General features: G+C 38.3%; 1 protein-coding gene across 1 annotated transcript in view; it reads left to right on the top strand.

Annotated features, from left to right (window-relative positions):
- MALRD1 (MAM and LDL receptor class A domain containing 1) overlaps nucleotides 1-17,506 on the top strand; it is a gene marked incomplete at both ends in the record, with an annotated part of 263,139 nt that overhangs the window by 106,841 nt on the left and 138,792 nt on the right. The window contains 5 exons of the mRNA XM_080609618.1: nucleotides 224-380; nucleotides 2,731-2,841; nucleotides 3,755-3,968; nucleotides 10,538-10,785; nucleotides 13,293-13,590. Of these exons, the coding sequence (XP_080465744.1) occupies nucleotides 224-380; nucleotides 2,731-2,841; nucleotides 3,755-3,968; nucleotides 10,538-10,785; nucleotides 13,293-13,590 (1,028 nt within the window). The remainder of the gene's footprint in view (nucleotides 1-223; nucleotides 381-2,730; nucleotides 2,842-3,754; nucleotides 3,969-10,537; nucleotides 10,786-13,292; nucleotides 13,591-17,506) is intronic.

Below are 17,506 nucleotides of genomic sequence, written 5' to 3' on the forward strand. Positions count from 1 at the left end.
TTGACCCTGTGGGTAAAGGCTGACTGCAGCTCTGTGTTTTGTTTTGCCAGTATAAAAACACTAGCTGCCTTTTCAAGGGCTTTTTGAGATTCTCGCTGCCTGGATACTCAGGCAAAAGACACTATTATCTGTATAAGGATATATTACCATTTTAGTTCTAACTGGAACTTAATTATGATAAGATGTTTTGTTTCAATAAAGAAAATCCTTTTTCCCTGAGCAGGTGTACTGAAGAAGGCTGGTATCTCTTTGCAGACAGCTCAAATGGAGAATTTGGTGACACAGCTGACATTGCTACCCCAGTCATCTCCCTTACGGGACCCAAATGCAAAATTATATTCTGGAACCACATGAATGGTTCAACAATAGGCTCTCTGGAGGTATGGCGATGTTCTTTGTTTTGGGTTGGTTTTACTGCCTGAAATTGCTGAGCGAAAATTCATGCCTTGTCATTTAGTTTCATTAAAGCCTAGGCTGCTAGTAGATGAAAATGAACAATTACTGTAAGTCCACTGTTCTCAATATGTTATGATCTGGGTGAAGCATTAGGTCAAGTAAGCCAGGGAAAATGTGACTTTAAGCAATCAAAACTAATGACCTTTATAGGCATACTGTGGCTGGAACATCTATATAAGTATAAGCCTTGTACTGCACTCTTTGACACTGAAAAGCATCAATAGATATTTGGACATTGAGGTTTTGGCTGAATTTGGGAGCATGAAAAAAATGTTGTTTTATTAAAATTTGCTGTCGTTTTTTGTAGAAGCAGCTTATTCCCCAGAAAGTTTAACATATACCTTTCAGAAATTAATTGTATTACTGTAAGCAGCACTGAACTATTACTAGGACATAACAGCAACAAACCCACTTACCCATATGCTTTTCTTCTTTCCAATTAAAAGCAGTTCTGTAAAGAAAATGTAACTTGTTTAGAGGCTTGTAGAACAAATGAGTCACTGCAAAATGAATTAACAAAGCAGCAACATTGTTCTCAACATTTTTTGTCACACATCTGAGTCTTTATAATGGATCTTCCTATAACTATTGCCATATCTTGGCTGTAGTTTAAAGATATTAAATGTAAACATTAAAGCTGCCACTTTATTGCACAAAATCGGACAGAATATTTGTTGGAACCATTTTTGCCTGGTTTCTGCCCTCTGATTTGGCAAGGGTAGCTCTATCAAAGTACTAGATGTGCTTTTTCAGTTACTTGCAACATAATTGAAATGCGTAGGGGTTCAAAGCATGGTAAGGTACAGGGAAGCCTTGGATCTTAATAACACACAAATTTATGGCCATATTTAACTGTATAATTAAATTATAACTTTTGGCATTATGTGATAAAACCCCAAATTTCTGATGAAGGATTTGTGTTTATAATTTAGAAGGTAATTTACAGTGTGCAATAAAATGTGTGTTTCTATATAGTCACACATATCTAAATTCATATAAATAAATAGTCTGTAGATAAGAAAAACCTTTTCTTATTTGGCACCCTTTACTCTCTCAAATAATCCTTTTCTTGTATCAATTTTTTTTTTTCCCTTAAAATTCATGTCTTCTGTGGGTAGTTCTTGACTATAAAGTCAGATGTCACTCATTTTTCTATTCAATTTAATATATTACACCTGTTTCTTCTGTTTCCCTGGAAGGAAAGCCCTTCAGTGCGAGGATCTGCTCTTTGCATGGCAGAATTTACCTGTTATGCAACACCAAAGACACTCACAGGACTGCATAAATTTTAAAAAAAATCTGTTGGTTTCTTTTTCATTGAGATGAAAAATGCCTGGACTGCTCTAAGGAGATTACACAGGGTAGCAATAAATCCTTGAAAGCAGAAATGGTTCAGGCAACTGTTGAACTGACGCTTAGCTCTGTGAGTACTAGCCGGAGACATAGCTTGGCACACTTCATCAAACACCCAGATTGTTGTTACTGTCAGCTCAGTTGAATTTGGATGCCCAAGAGGTTGGAGCAAAGCATATTTAGGACCTTATGCTCATGTTGAAAAGTGGCAGCTTTCTCCAGTTTAATGGCTATTTATAGGGGTGAGGGTTTTTGCAAGTCTTAGGTTGCTCAAACAGATGAAATCCGGTCTTTGATAGAAAAAAAAAAAAAAAAGGTTTTTATTTGTAGAAGAAAAGACTTTTCATAGGAATTAGAACAATAAAATCTATCCCAGAATGGAGCAATCTAATGGATGCATGAACTAATATATTTTTCAGTAACTCTTGTTAGTACTGTTTCCATGTTTTACAAATGGATCCCTACCTATTAATGAGTAATTTTTATCTGTGGCTAACCACTTGTGATAAATTAATAGGTTAAGTCAGTCCAGGTAAGGCTCTGGGTTAAGTATGCTTATGAGGAGTTCAGAAAATCTTAAAATATTTTTTTTTCTTGGAATACTCTGGCACTGGTAAATCCCCTTGGATATTAAGAAAAGGTTCTTCACTGAGAAGGTGATCAGTTACTGGAACAGGCTCCCCTTGAAGTGGGGCACCTGTCAGAGGTCAAGGAGCATCTGGATGATACTCCTAGTCGTATGATTTTGGTGGTCCTGCGAGTATCAGGGAGTTGGACTCAGTGGTCCCTTCCAACTCCAGGTATTCTATGATATTTAATGGTGGTACAAGATACTCTCAGACTCTTGTATACAATGAAGGGACCTGAAGTGTGTTGGTAACGGGAGGACTTTTTTGTGACCTACAATTGTTTCCTTTTTAGGTACTCTGTAAAACTAGTAACAGGACTTCTAAACTGTGGACTCAAAGTGGCAGCCAAGGTCCCCAGTGGAACAGAGCAGAAGTGTTCTTAGGAATTCGTTCTGATTTTCAGGTATGTATTCTTATGTTATGTGATTCCTAAACTAATGCCTTTAAGTATTTTTATATTATGAATTCTTCACCTCTTATTTCCTTTTTTTTGTCCCACACACATATTCTCTTTCTGAATAGCAAAACTCACCTTTATGGCTGTCTGATTGGCTATCTGCGCTGAATGCAAGGTTTTAGAGATTTCTTACTCCCCTTCAATCTCAGATCGATATACATTTTTAAGACAGAGAATCCTTTTTATCTTTTAATTCAATTTAGATTAATCTATTCCACTTCGTTCTTCTTAGTGTATAGTAGTACTACCTCTGGTTTTTGAAAAAAGAGCCTTGAGCCTGATGTTTGCTTGGAAATATGAGATGATGTCAAAGCCTCTTAGAGATGCTTAGTCATGGGTATGCCATGCTTAGCAGTATCCTTACAACTGAAAACAGAAACAGACAGGAACATATTTAAAAATATATCACATTCCGTGGTACTTCTGTCTTAGATGCTTTTTAATGAAACTTTAATGTTCTTTTTCACATTCACGAGAATAACTGATGAGTGATAACTAATGGGTGGCTCAGACTAGCCTTTTTCATGCTTACTTTGCAGGAGTATGTGGAACCCTTGCTATTAATTCAGGACAAGTGGGTACCAGTATCTCTTTCTGTTGCTCATTTTCTTTTCCTTTCTTATTTTTTATTTTTGTACTTGGTCAATGTTAGAAGATGGACATTCAGCAACTATAGTGACAGACATGTACAAGCAGTAGTATAAGCTTTCATAGGACTGTACTTTGACAGTAAAAAGTGACTACTTTATATTCCAAGATTTACAAGGACTGCCACTGTCTCTGTTCTATTCATTGTTGCATATGTAAGCTTTTAAGTCTTTATAGTGTCTCACTGTAACAACTCTGTAATTTTTATTAGATTGTTTTCAGAGCAAATCGTGGTGTCAGTTACATGGGAGACGTGGCAGTGGATGATATTACTTTTGAAGATTGTTCCCCTTTGCTCATCCCAGGCAGACTTTGCACATCAGAGGAATTCACATGTGCCAACAAGTACTGCATCCCAAAAGATAATCTGTGTGATTTTGTAGATGACTGTGCAGATAACTCAGATGAGAGCCCTACTATTTGTAGTAAGTATGGTATTTTTTATTATAATTATCATAAATAACTGAATTTTTATTACCTGAATACCTTTTGAAGCTCATCAGCTAAGACAGCAAACAAGAAAATAATAATTGAATTCTATTCCTTGGCTTTTAAGGACTTTAAATTATTATTATTTACTTTTAAATCATAAGATAGAAGCTGAAAAGCTGTTAGTGAATTTCTTAAAGGAACTCAGAAGGCATCTCTCTTTAAAAGCAGCACTGAAATCTGTTTTCCATATGAAAAGAATGTATTAAGGCTGAAAAAATACTTCAAGTGTAATACCTTTGGGATAGGAGGGACCTACCTCCTTTGATATTTCAAGGATTGTCAGGTCTCGTAGCAAATAATTTTAATCTAAATACTGTACAGTTTTGATTTTACAAGATATCACGAAACAGCATCTGTAGTATTGGATTCAAAGAATGAACCCATATCAAATATATATTCTGGGGAAATGGATCACAATATATAGTACTAACTCTTTTTCCTACACAATCGTGAGAAATGCTCACACAATCAAAACCACATTGTTTGGTATTGTCTGAACTATTGCCTCAGTTTTATTGAGATTATGAATACGGTTTATTACAGTCTCGGTGAACAAAATTATATAAAGCAAAGTTATGCTAACATCCTATGGAGTTAAGGTACACAGCAACGGTGGACTGTGTTTTACAAATTGTTTTCATACTGTTAAACTTCTCAGTGATTTCCAAACCAGGAATAGCATTTCACTAAGCTATATGGCGACTGGTTTATATCTTCTGCAACTAAAACTAAGGAGTGTATCAGGTTGGGATTACTCTGTTGAAAACTATTGCCATATCTTGGCTGCTATTTTCTGAAATATTTAGAAATTGTTTACCCATGACCTTTTGAGTTTTCTGGGTTGCATGTATCTCCCATGAAACACCATTAGCCAATACAGACCAAAGCATTAGGGGCAAGACGGTTTAAAGAAGGTGATGGTATTTAGTTTTGCAACCACCTGAAGTATTTAATTTTGATTGCCTGCTAGAAAAGAGGTGAACTGAAACAGTCTCACAAAGAAAATTCCTTCTTGTAAAGTGCTTTTTGTATTGCTATTTATAAGCTTAAAAAAGGTAAAAAGTAATAAAAAAAAAGAAAGAAAAAACCTGACTGTATTTTAACAGAAAGTTTTACAATTAGGTATTACAGAGCTTTAAGAGCACAGGATGACTGGGATGAAACTTCTACATCAACATGGATTTTGCCTCAGACAAAAAATTTATTTCATTTTGTAGTGTGCACTTGTGCTGTAAAATGCTTAGTGACCAATTATGACTTTCTTTGTAAGGTCTGGGAGAGCTTTCTTTGATAACATTTTCAGTAATAATGTCAGGAATTAGACTGTTTGTTTTCCCTTTTTTTTTCCCTTTTATTTTTTCAGTTTTAAAATAACTGTGCTGCTTTAAATTTCCACTATGTGCTCGTTTCTTTTCTTGGTGCTTCCTCTGTCATATATTTAATAAACTAGAAATATATAATACAGCACTTGCTGAAAATATACCTAACAGGGAAGTGCTTGTTGTTTTCCCAGCTTTATCGTGAAGCAGGCTGCCTTCAAAGAGGATGTAGTGATAGGAAAAGCATGTTTCCAGTGTTTGTGGAAGGTTTTTTTCATTCTTTGCAGCCATCAGAGAAGTTTCCTCACTCCTGAACCATAGAGCAGTAGCTTGAAAACCTCAAACTAGGAAGCCTGGCAAAAGCTTTAGTAGCGAAAAGCATGATAGATTAAAGCACAGGAAACAAAAAAAAGGGCAGTTTTCCCCAGGCACAGCAATTGTGTTTAAGAAACTTGAAAACTGTGCAGCTTCCAAACATCTATAAAGTAGCTTTCAACAGTAGGCCTTCTTGGATTACTTGTTTTAACTGTCAACGCAGTTTGCTATGTGCATGAAAAGTCACCATGCCTGAGTTAATGAAATCTTTCTGTACCATGTTGAAAGAAACTAGACCCTAATCTGTTAGATTCCCAAAACTCCAGAATGTCCATAGGACTGTACCACATGATGATATTCACAAAGTCTAATTAGCAGTGTCTAGACAAAGCCAGTTCTGCTGAGATATAAACCATGCCTCATAAATCTGTTAAATTACTATTGAGAGATCTGTGCCGTGGTTTAATTTACTTTGTTGATGCTTCTTTTCAGCTGGTTGCATGATGTCAGTGCCATAAAATAAGTGAAGTACACATGTTAACAGATATATTGGTTTGTCAAGTTCTCAGAAATTATCCCATTAGATAGAATCATAGAATAGTCAGGGTTGGAAAGGACCTTAAGATCATCTAGTTCCAAACTTCCTGCCATGGGCAGGGACACCCCACACTAAACCATGCCACCCAAGGCTCTGTCCAACCTGGCCCTGAGCACCACCAGGGATGGAGCACTCGCAACTTCCCTGGGCAACCCATTCCAGTGCCTCACCACCCTCTCAGTAAAGAACTTCTTTCTTATATCCAATCTAAACTTCCCTGTTTTAAGTTTTAACCCATTGCCCCTTGTCCTATCACTACAGTCCTTAGTGAAGAGTCTTTCTCCAGCATCCTTGTAGACATCCCTCAGATAATGGAAGGCTGCTATGAGGTCTCCACGCAGCCTTTTTTTCTCCAGGCTGAACAGCCCCAACTTTCTCAGCCTGTCTTCATACGGGAGGTGCTCCAGTCCCCTGATCATCCTCATGGCCCTCCTCTGGACTTGTTCCAACAGTTCCATGTCCTTTTTATGTTGAGGACACCAGAACTGCACACAATACTCCAAGTGAGGTCTCATGAGAGCAGAGTAGAGGGGCAGGATCACCTCCTTCGACCTCCTGCTGGTCACACTCCTTTTGATGCAGACCAGGATACAGTTGGCTTTCTGGGCTGCGAGCCCACACTGAAGCCAGCTCATGTTCATTTTTTCATCGGCCAACACCCCCAAGTCCTTCTCTGCAGCGCTGCTCTGAATCTCTTCTCTGCCCAACCTGAAGCTGTGCCTGGGATTGCTCCAACCCAGGTGTAGGACCTTGCACTGGGCATGGTTAAACTTCATAAGGCTGGCATCAGCCCACCTCACAAGTGTGTCGAGGTCCCTCTGGATGGCATCCCTTCCCTCCAGCATATCAACTGAACCACACAGCTTGGTGTCGTCTGCAAACTTGCTGAGGGCGCACTCAATCCCACTGTCCATGTCACCGACAAAGATGTTGAACAAGACCAGTCCCAACACCGATCCCTGAAGGACACCACTCGTTACCAGTCTCCAACCGGACATCGAGCCATTGACCACAACTCTTTGTGTGCGGCCATCCAGCCAGCTCTTTACCCACTGAGTGGTACACTCATCAAATTGATGTCTCTCCCATTTAGAGACAAGGATGTCATGTGGGACAGTGTCGAACGCTTTGTACAATCCAGGTAGATGACATCAACTGCTCTACCCCTGTCCATCAGTTCCATAGCCCCATCATAGAAGGCTACCAAATTGGTCAGGCAGGATTTCCCCTTAGTGAAACCATGCTGGCTGTCACCAACCACTTTGTTGTTTTTCATGTGCCTTAGCATGCCTTCCAGGAGAATCTGCTCCAAGATTTTGCCAGGCACAGAGGTGAGACTGACTGGTCTGTAATTCCCTGGGTCACCCATTTTCCCCTTCTTGAAAATGGGGGTTATATTTCCTTTTTTCCAGTCACTGGGAACTTCACCTGACTGCTGTGATTTTTCAAATATGATGGCCAGTGGCTTAGCAACTTCATTCGCCAGCTCCTTCAGGACCCGTGGATGGATTTCGTCAGGTCCCATGGACTTGTGTATGTTTAGGTTTCTAAGATGGTCTCGAACCACTCTCAGAGTTTTCTTTAACAATAACGTCACCAATACTATATTCTTACTACAAGTATATGAAAACAAAATAGCCCACAACAGTGCTGGAGAGGCATTGGGTGATAGCACTCCTTCAGCTTTGTTCAAAAACTGTCAGGGTTTACCTTATGCTGCTTGAAGTTATCAGAGTATAAGAGGAAGGTCTCTGAGGCAGCTCTGGTTGGATTGAATGGATGCCTCCCTGAAGCAGAAATGGTATTTTATGAGATCTAGTAAATTAAATTTTGTGAAAAAGGCTGTGGGGGCAGTAGCGTTATTCCAATTTGAAGTATGGATTAATGCCAGTGCAGATGGCTCTACTTTGTAGACATTTGGTTTTGTCTAAGCTTGGTTAATTTTTGGTTTAGGTCATAAGTGTGCTTCTGAAGCAAACGTCTCAGTTATCCCTATTTATTACAGTTTAGTTTGCATTGTAGAGTATGCTCAAGCATATGAAGTAGGATTTTTTCATTAGAAAATAAAAGACAAACTCCAGGAGGGCATGAAATGGATTATAACCATTAATGGTCATTCAGCCTGCAGGATCAGTCTGTAGCACTTCAGTCCTTATTCCTTTGCTATCGTCCCTAAATGTATTCTGGTTTTCAACATCAAGTGTATTGCTGCACGAATCTGCACTTATAGCTCTGTACTTGTTCATCTAGGCACAGTTGCTGGAAATGACTTAAAATAGTTTAAATTTTGTTTGATTTGATTACTTAACTTATTACAAAGATTCATTAGACCTTTTGTGATCAATATGCCTAATGATAACTGTTTTTCTTAAATTAGTAAACTTTCATAAAGTAGACTAACTCACCAGGCCCTTGTCACTGCTTCAAAGACAAAAGCATTACCTTTGCTTTTGCTCTGCACTAAGAGTTCGTAGTCCTTCACAGAAGAGCCTACTACCTAAGATTAAATAAGTGTCCTGGTTTAGCAGTAGCAGTCATTTTTTCTGCTGGTGCAGCACTGTGGTTTTGACTTTCGGCCTGGGAAAAATATTGATAAAGGTGATGTTTTCAGTTGCTGGTCAGAATGTTTACCCTGACCAAGGACTTTGTGAGTCTCATGCTCTGCCAGGGAGGAGGAGAAGCCGGGAGGAAGCAGGGACAGGACACCTGACCCAAACTAACCAAAGAGGTATTCCATACCACAGCACGTCATGCCCAGGATGTAGAACTGAGAGTTCCTGGAAGGGCACGTCCTCTTTTCGGTCGGGCTCTTTTCCGGCGAGCGGTATCATATTCTCTTGCCTTGTTATTTCTCTTATCATTATTATTATTGGTGGCAGCAGTAGTGATTTGTGTTATACCTGAGTTACTGGACTGTTCTTATCTCAACCCGTGGGAGTTACATTCTTTCGATTCTCCTCCCCATCCCTCTGGGGTGTGTGGGGGGGAAGTAGACTGCGTGGTTCTAATTTACAGCCGGGGCTTAAACCACGACAATAAGCTAGTGCACAGTCATCTGTTGTAACTCAAGCTTCTAAGCAGGCTGCATAGGTTCATAGAATCATAGAATAGTTAGGGCTGGAAAGGACCTTAAGATCAGCTAGTTCCAACCCCCCTGCCATGGACAGGGACCCCTCACACTAAACCATGTCACCTAAGGCTTTGTCCAACCTGGCCTGGAACACTGCCAAGGATGGAGCATTCATAACTTCCTTGGGCAACTTATTCCAGTGCCTAGCCACCTTTACAGTAAAGAACTTCCTCCTTACATCCTATCTGAACTTCACTTGTTTAAGCTTGAACCCACTACCCCTTGTCCTGTCACTACAGTCCCTAATGAATAGTCCCTCCCCAGCATCCTTGTAGGCCCCCTTCAGACACTGGAAGGCTGCTATGAGGTCTCCACGCAGCCTTTTCTTCTCCAGGCTGAACAGCCCCAACTTTCTCAGCCTGTCTTCATACAGGAGGTGCTCCAGTCCCCTGATCATCCTCGTGTCCCTCCTCTGGAATTGCTCCAACAGTTCCATGTTCTTTTTATGTTGAGGACACCAGAACTGCACACAATACTTCAAGTGAGGTCTCATAAGAGCAGCGTAGAGGGCCAGGATCACCTCCTTCGACCTGCTGGTCATGCTCCTTTTGATGCAGCCCAGGATACGGGTGTGATTCAGGTCAAAGTTAGCACACCTACATTTATATTTTAACTGTATGTGTCTTTATGATACTCAATAAAATCATTTGAAAGGATTTCTGTTCCCCCAATACAGGCATTTGTTATCATTTTCACGTGACCTTAACCTTTTCCTCCAAAAAGAGGCTAATTTTCTGCAGATTTCTTGGATGTCCTATGGAGGGTACCAATTGACCTCTGCTTATTAGACTCTAAAGAGGCATTCAGCTTGATCTAAAATAGATTGTTATATTTAGTTACTTTTATACCAAGAACTCTGACCACAATAACGAGAGCCTGAGACCTACCTCACGTATATGCAGTTTTCTTGTGTCTATTTTTAGATATATAAAATATATACCTAATATGTCTGTGATATTATATAATAGGTATTATTTTATTATACCTATTATATCCTAGAACACTATAAATGTTCTGTTTAATAAGATACATGCATTTATTTTTTATATTGAAGCTTTTTTTTTATGGATTTGAGTACAAGGTTGTAATATATGTACCTAATTAACTTCTTGAAAACAAATCTGTTCATATGTCTTTCAGGTATATCTATTGGGCATTGCAATTTTGAGTTTGATCTTTGTGGATGGAAGCAAGATGAAAGCGATGATTTTGACTGGAACCTCAGAACTAGCAGTACTACAAAAATGGGCACTGGACCAGCTACTGATCATACATTGCAAGAGCCATCTGGTCATTATATTTTTATAAAGAGTTCATTTTTTCAGCTGTCAGGACAGAAAGCTAGAATTTCTAGTCCTGTCTTAAGCAGAAAGAATAAAAACTGCAAGGTATGTGGGGGTGTGGTACTAGCAGAAATGCAGAATTTGAGTTCTACATTGGACCAAGATAATACTCCTAAAATGAACAAAGATGACCATTGAAATATTTCTTGAGACAAATACAAGCATGTTACAGAAGAGTCAGGACCTGACCATATTTTCTTGAAATCATAAGAAAATATGTATTTTGTTGCAGAAGAATGATTTCTGCAAGTAAATAAGTACTCTGACAGATTCATATGAAGTTAATAATAAATGTGGTGTCTGATTTAGAATATGTCTTATGAAATACTCATCCTAACTGATCAGATAATCATTAAAACTACTTTATACCATTCTGTGAGTGATTAAATATGAAAGAAAGAGTGAATAAATGCAGAGTGGTCGAAGTTGCATGTCAGCCTAGAATCTAGGATAAAGAGGTTAGGCTATTACTTTGTTAATTATTTTGCTATTAACACATGATGATCTGCCTAACTTGGCAACATGAATGTTGTTTGGCTATCTAAATTTACTCAGTTAAATAAGCTCAAAAGCTTTCTAATGATCTGGCCCTAAAATAGTCACTTTGCTATCCAGCATTAAAGCATATCCACTACTGAAATTCTTACTCCATCTATTGCTTGGAGATACTGTTCTAGTAACTTGCCTAAGAGATGATATTACCATCTTTATATTTACAGAAGATGTAAAATTTATTGACTTTCTGCCTATAAAGTAGAATATGTAATTATTTTAAATTATATTTTTGTCCTCAGAGGGCTCATTTTGCAAGTTCATCTTTATGCATCTATAAAGTAGCTAGCTCAAGTGGATAAACTTAACACTTAAAATTAAATCTGTACATAGCTTTTTTTTTTTTTTTTTTTTTTTGTACATAGCATTATTGCTGTAAGATATATCTAGAAATTATGAAATAGAACAGAAGACCAGTATTGTAATACCAATATCTAAAATTGTTTGGTGTAATTGAGATACAGGTATTTCAAATAAATGTGAAATCCAGAAAGTAATGTTGGGGGCAGGAGGTTGGGAGGGAAATGAGTTCAATGATTGCAAAAGGCAAACATAAGAAATACAGCCTAATAGTTTTGAAAAGACCTGTAGCCAACCAGGAGCAGTGTGGTGGGCAGCTCTTAAAATATCTGCTGAGAATTTAATGACAGTCAGAAAATCAAACAAAATTCAGCAGTAGAAAAAAGAAATAGAGATTAATCCTTAAAAGGTAAAAACTATTATATAAAGATATACACATATATTGGATAGACAAACCTCATTTAATGAAGAATTTTGAGAGAAGCAGAGTAGTTGCAGGACAGGAAACAGAAAGGTGAATAGAACTATTTCCATACAAGAAACTGACTTACAAAAACTGCATTTGACTACTTCACTGCACAGAAGACATACTGAAAGTTAACACAATAAAACTTTCACAAGAATTATAACACAAAGCCCTTGGTGACATTACTGAAAAAAAAAAAAAAAAAAATCTGTGAAAATCTATGAAATTCTACAGCTTCAGATAACATAAAAGGACATGACTTTTACATTTACATGGGTATAATAATATTTACCATTATGTTTTTATAGCAATAATAAATAAGATAGGGTTTTCATTCTTTAATGCTTTTGCTATGCGTTAGACAAGGAAGAAATTTGAGCTATAGATAGCTCCTTGCATACTAAGCATGAATTGTCTTCTTTCAAGGACCTACATCATTCTTGGAAATATTCTGATCTTTGTCAGAAACATGATACTGAAATAGATTATTAATTTGATTAAATGCAACTATTCCTTTGTTGATCTTGAACTGAAAATAACTGAGATGCTTAATGTTGGCTAGTCTTCACAGTGTTTTTTTAAGTTGTACTTGACCTTATTTTATATTTGATAATTTGTTTTACCTATTTTTACTAAATAAATCACTGTTTCTAACCCAAGGTCCTCTTATGTCTTATTTTAGCTATTGTTTTGTGTTTCTGTAGTCCATGTAGAGGTTTTGCTCCCATGTTAGATGAGAGAAGATTATTTTCTATTTACACACTCCATAATCTAGCACAAACACGTTTATAAACAGAAAAGTGTTCAGTAAACTGAACAACCTGATCTAGTGGAAGGTCTCCCTGCCAATGGAAGGGGATTGGAATGAGATGATTTTTAAGGTCCCTTTAAACCCAAACCATTCTGTGATTCTATGATATTGCAAATGACACTGCTCTATTTCTCTGTTTCCTTATGAAGTATTTTCTTTTTTTCCATTTATATGGAAGGGGTATTCAAAGAGATGAAATATCATCTGTCACGGTATTGTAATGCTGGCTTCAAAGTTTGGCTTACTTCAAAAATTGTCACTCGTAAGTCTTGTGGTGTCTCAATGAAATAGTTTTTTAATCCATCAAATTAAGGGCTATTTTGAACGCTACTAATGTCACTTGATTTAATTAGGGTGAACGCAACAGCAGAATGTGTCTGAAGTCACCTGTTATGTACTTGATGCTATTGTTCCTGCTTACAGATACTCTTCTATTACCATATGTATGGAGCTCACATTGGATCATTGATTGTCTACCAGAGGACTGTGGCAAAACATGAAAAAGTTCTCCTTAATCTTACTGGAAACCAGGGTAATTTCTGGCAGCACAAGGCATTGATCCTGGCTGGAGATAAAGATGAAGATTTCCAAGTTGTCTTTGAAGGGATAGCTGGAACAGGTCCCAAAGATGGCATAGCACTTGATGACCTCACATTTTCCAGAGAGTGCTTACCATCCCAGGAGTTTTTACCAGCAGAGCCCACGGCATTGCCTCCAACAGGTATGTTCCTGCTGTGGGTAAACTGTCAGTAAGTCTGTAAAGAATGAATAGAAGCATTGCTTTCATTCCTTTGTCTCTCCTTCAGAACAGAAATAGAATACATGTCTTGCTAAAGAAATGTTGAAATTAACATGCTTCTAAAAAGCTTTCTGAAATTCTAGTAAAAATATTTTATGAAGTAATTATTTGAGTACTAAGTCAGAACTTATGCATCTGTAAGACTTCCTGTCCAGCCATGTATAATTAGATAGTATCTTGTTTAATTCAGTGGGATTTGTTTATTAATAGTTGCAAAATATGGTTACTGTAAAAGAAAGAACTGAGTGGGATAGAGCCAGCGTAGATAGATTGTAATAAAACCAGCAGGCTTTAATGTTTTTTGGCAAGTAGAAATTCCTACTGATACACTTTAGGCACGATAACCATCTTCTTCCCATGTGGTGTGGTGCCAGTATTGGTGCAAATATTTGCACTATCCTCGCTTACTGCATAAGGGAAAAACGACTCAGAAAATATGTGCCAAAAAACAATAAAGTCTGATGGGGCTGGATCCTAATAACCAAAAGGCAAGAGCTGCTCTTGAAAACATTGATGTTGCTCATTACTAATACTTACTTGGACAAAAATGATGGAAGAAAAACTCTGACAGAACAGGATAAAACCCCCCCTAAACATACACAAGTCCATGGGACCTGATGAAATCCATCCGTGGGTCCTGAAGGAGCTGGCGAATGAAGTTGCTAAGACACTGGCCATCATATTTGAAAAATCATGGCAGTCAGGTGAAGTTCCTGACGACTGGAAAAAGGGAAATATAACCCCCATTTTCAAGAAGGGGAAAATGGGTGACCCAGGGAATTACAGACCAGTCAGTCTCACCTCTGTGCCTGGCAAAATCTTGGAGCAGATTCTCCTGGAAGGCATGCTAAGGCACGTGAAAAACAACAAAGTGGTTGGTGACAGCCAGCATGGCTTCACTAAGGGGAAATCCTGCCTGACCAATTTGGTGGCCTTCTATGATGGGGCTACGAAACTGATGGACAGGGTCAGAGCAGTTGATGTCATCTACCTGGACTTGTGCAAAGCGTTCGGCACTGTCCCACATGACATCCTTGTCTCTAAATGGGAGAGACATCAATTTGATGAGTGTACCACTCAGTGGGTAAAGAGCTGGCTGGATGGCCGCACGCAAATAGTTGTGGTCAATGGCTCGATGTCCGGTTGGAGACTGGTAACGAGTGGTGTCCTTCAGGGATCGGTGTTGGGACCGGTCTGGTTCAACATCTTTGTCGGTGACATGGACAGTGGGATTGAGTGCGCCCTCAGCACGTTTGCCAATGACACCAAGCTGTGTGGTTCGGTTGATACGCTGGAGGGAAGGGATGCCATCCAGAGGGACCTTGACACGCTTGTGAGGTGGGCTGATGCCAACCTTATGAAGTTTAACCATGCCCAGTGCAAGGTCCTGCACCTGGGTTGGAGCAATCCCAGGCACAGCTCCAGGTTGGGCAGAGAAGAGATTCAGAGCAGCGCTGCAGAGAAGGACTTGGGGGTGTTGGTCGATGAAAAAATTAACATGAGCCAGTAGTGTGCGCTCGCAGCCCAGAAAGCCAACTGTATCCTGGTCTGCATCAAAAGGAGTGTACCAGCAGGAGGTCGAAGGAGGTGATCCTGCCCCTCTACTCTGCTCTCATGAGACCTCACTTGGAGTATTGTGTGCAGTTCTGGTGTCCTCAACATGAAAAGGACATGAAACTGTTGGAACAAGTCCAGAGGAGGGCCACGAGGATGATCAGAGATGAGGCCTTGGATGGCATGGTTTAGTGTGGGGTGTCCCTGCCCATGGCAGGGGGGTTGGAACTAGATGATCTTAAGGTCCTTTCCAACCCTAACTATTCTATGATTCTATAGATATCTTTCCTCTTTCCACATTTATCACCAGAGGTACTGAAATTTAAGCCCTCAAAGTGAAATTTAGGAGATGCATTTTATTCCTGCGCCTACTACAAATTTTCTGCATGGCTGCAGCAAGTCGTTTCATCCCACTTCTCGGTATTTCTGATGAATAAAACAAAGTTAATATTTCTAATGTCAAGGACTACTGGGTAATTAATTTATGTGTGCTTCTTTGTTTTGTTACTGCTGCTAAAGAGTAGTTTGCCTTTTAGGATATCATTAAGCACTGCTCAGGCACTGGGAAATAACACTGATGAGACTGCATCAAACCCAAGAAATTACATTGTACTTGTGCACAAGATAAGCAGGAAAGGTATGGCCAAAATTTTCCAGATAGATCTCTTATAAGTCGCCAGTTACAGTACATAATATTGGCTTCCTTCTTTTGTCAAAACAGTCATGGAAATTTATTGCAAATGAGATTGGCATTTTAAAGTTCAGCTTTATATGCATAGTACACCAAAAGACACACTAGCTGAGATTTCCAGTTCTTTATTTTTGATGTTTTCAGACTCTGCTCCTTACTGGCAGGTGAAGGTCCCTGTGGTTATGTTAGGAATTTTAAAACTTTGGTCTTAATAGCAAAGGATGTTCCAAAATACTTTTATGAAGTATATAATGAAAAAGCCATTAAAATTTCAGGAAAAATCCACCAGAGATGTGTTTCTTGGTGTAGCTCATCTAAGATGTAATTCTGAACTTTGTAGATTCAGAACACTTTGAGATAATGGTCTAAATTCATTCTTAGAGTGATGAATTTATAGTGAATCTTATAAAGAACCATCTTTTCTATATCAGCAATTTTCACTTGTTCTAGATAAGAGGTTGATGTTAGCCACTGAGTATTTCAACATGCAGCTACTCTTTACAGTGATATCTGTTCAGATCATTGCTTGAAACATGCTTTAAGAAAGCAGAGTATGAAATTTATTCCTGCCTACAGAACTGTTCTGAACAGTGACAAAATGCATGTTGGAGGCTGTGAAAAGTGCTCTGCGATGTAACTTTATCAACTTAGAGACAGTTAGAATGACCATGATGATCAACTGTAAAAATCTGGACTCCTAGACTTTCCTGCTTATATGCAGAGACAAAGAAGAGTTTAACCATAAGTGAAACACTTATATCCATTGCTCAAAATTTTTAAAGTTTCTGAAGATGAAAAACAGAGATCTGCTCCTTTCTTTTCTCCATCTAGAGAGAATATTTGTGAAAGAAGTTGAAAGGTTTTCTCTTTAAGAGAGAGATTTGTAAATTTTGAGGTCTATTCTCATAACATAAAAACACAGAATAGATACTGATGCATATTTCTCTACATGTTTTCTTCATTTTAGATACTCAAAATACCACACTGGATAGTAATTATCATAATGTGTTCCTCCCCTTCTCTTCACCCAAATTAAGTTTGGTTAGTCAGTGTTGTTTTATTTCCCCACAATTTGAAGAGCTTGGAAATTTTTCTGAGATACTAATCTCCAATTGGTATTCAGCAAACTGAATAAACCACATAAAAAAAGGAAAATGAAAATCTGATACAATTACTTTTTAAAGTCTTTTTTTTTTTTAACCAAAACAAAACCAAGAAAAAAAAAAAAAAAAAAGGCAACAAAAAACTCCAACAGAATTCATTGTAATGCACTCAGCAAGGGAGATACTTCTGAGTCTTATAAGCAATATCATTTTGTAATAAAAGTATACTGAAGAGGTCCATGGTTGTTGTTTCTGCACATAAAGTGCTAAGGCAATGGATGTAGTGCAAGGACTAAATAGAATAACATTATTAAATGTTCCTATCTATGACAGAGACTCACTGTTCAGAAGTATTGTTCCTTGACTCTATGTGAACTCTTTGAAAATCTAGCTTTTTTTTTTCTTCTGGACAAACTTGCAGTAATACTTAATGGCTGAAAGCAAGTGCTGGACAACTAGAAAAGAAAAATTTGAAAGCATTGTCATTTTC

This window comes from Psittacula echo (genome assembly GCF_963264785.1).
Source record: "Psittacula echo genome assembly, chromosome: 2".
Classification (NCBI taxonomy): Eukaryota; Metazoa; Chordata; class Aves; order Psittaciformes; family Psittacidae; genus Psittacula; species Psittacula echo.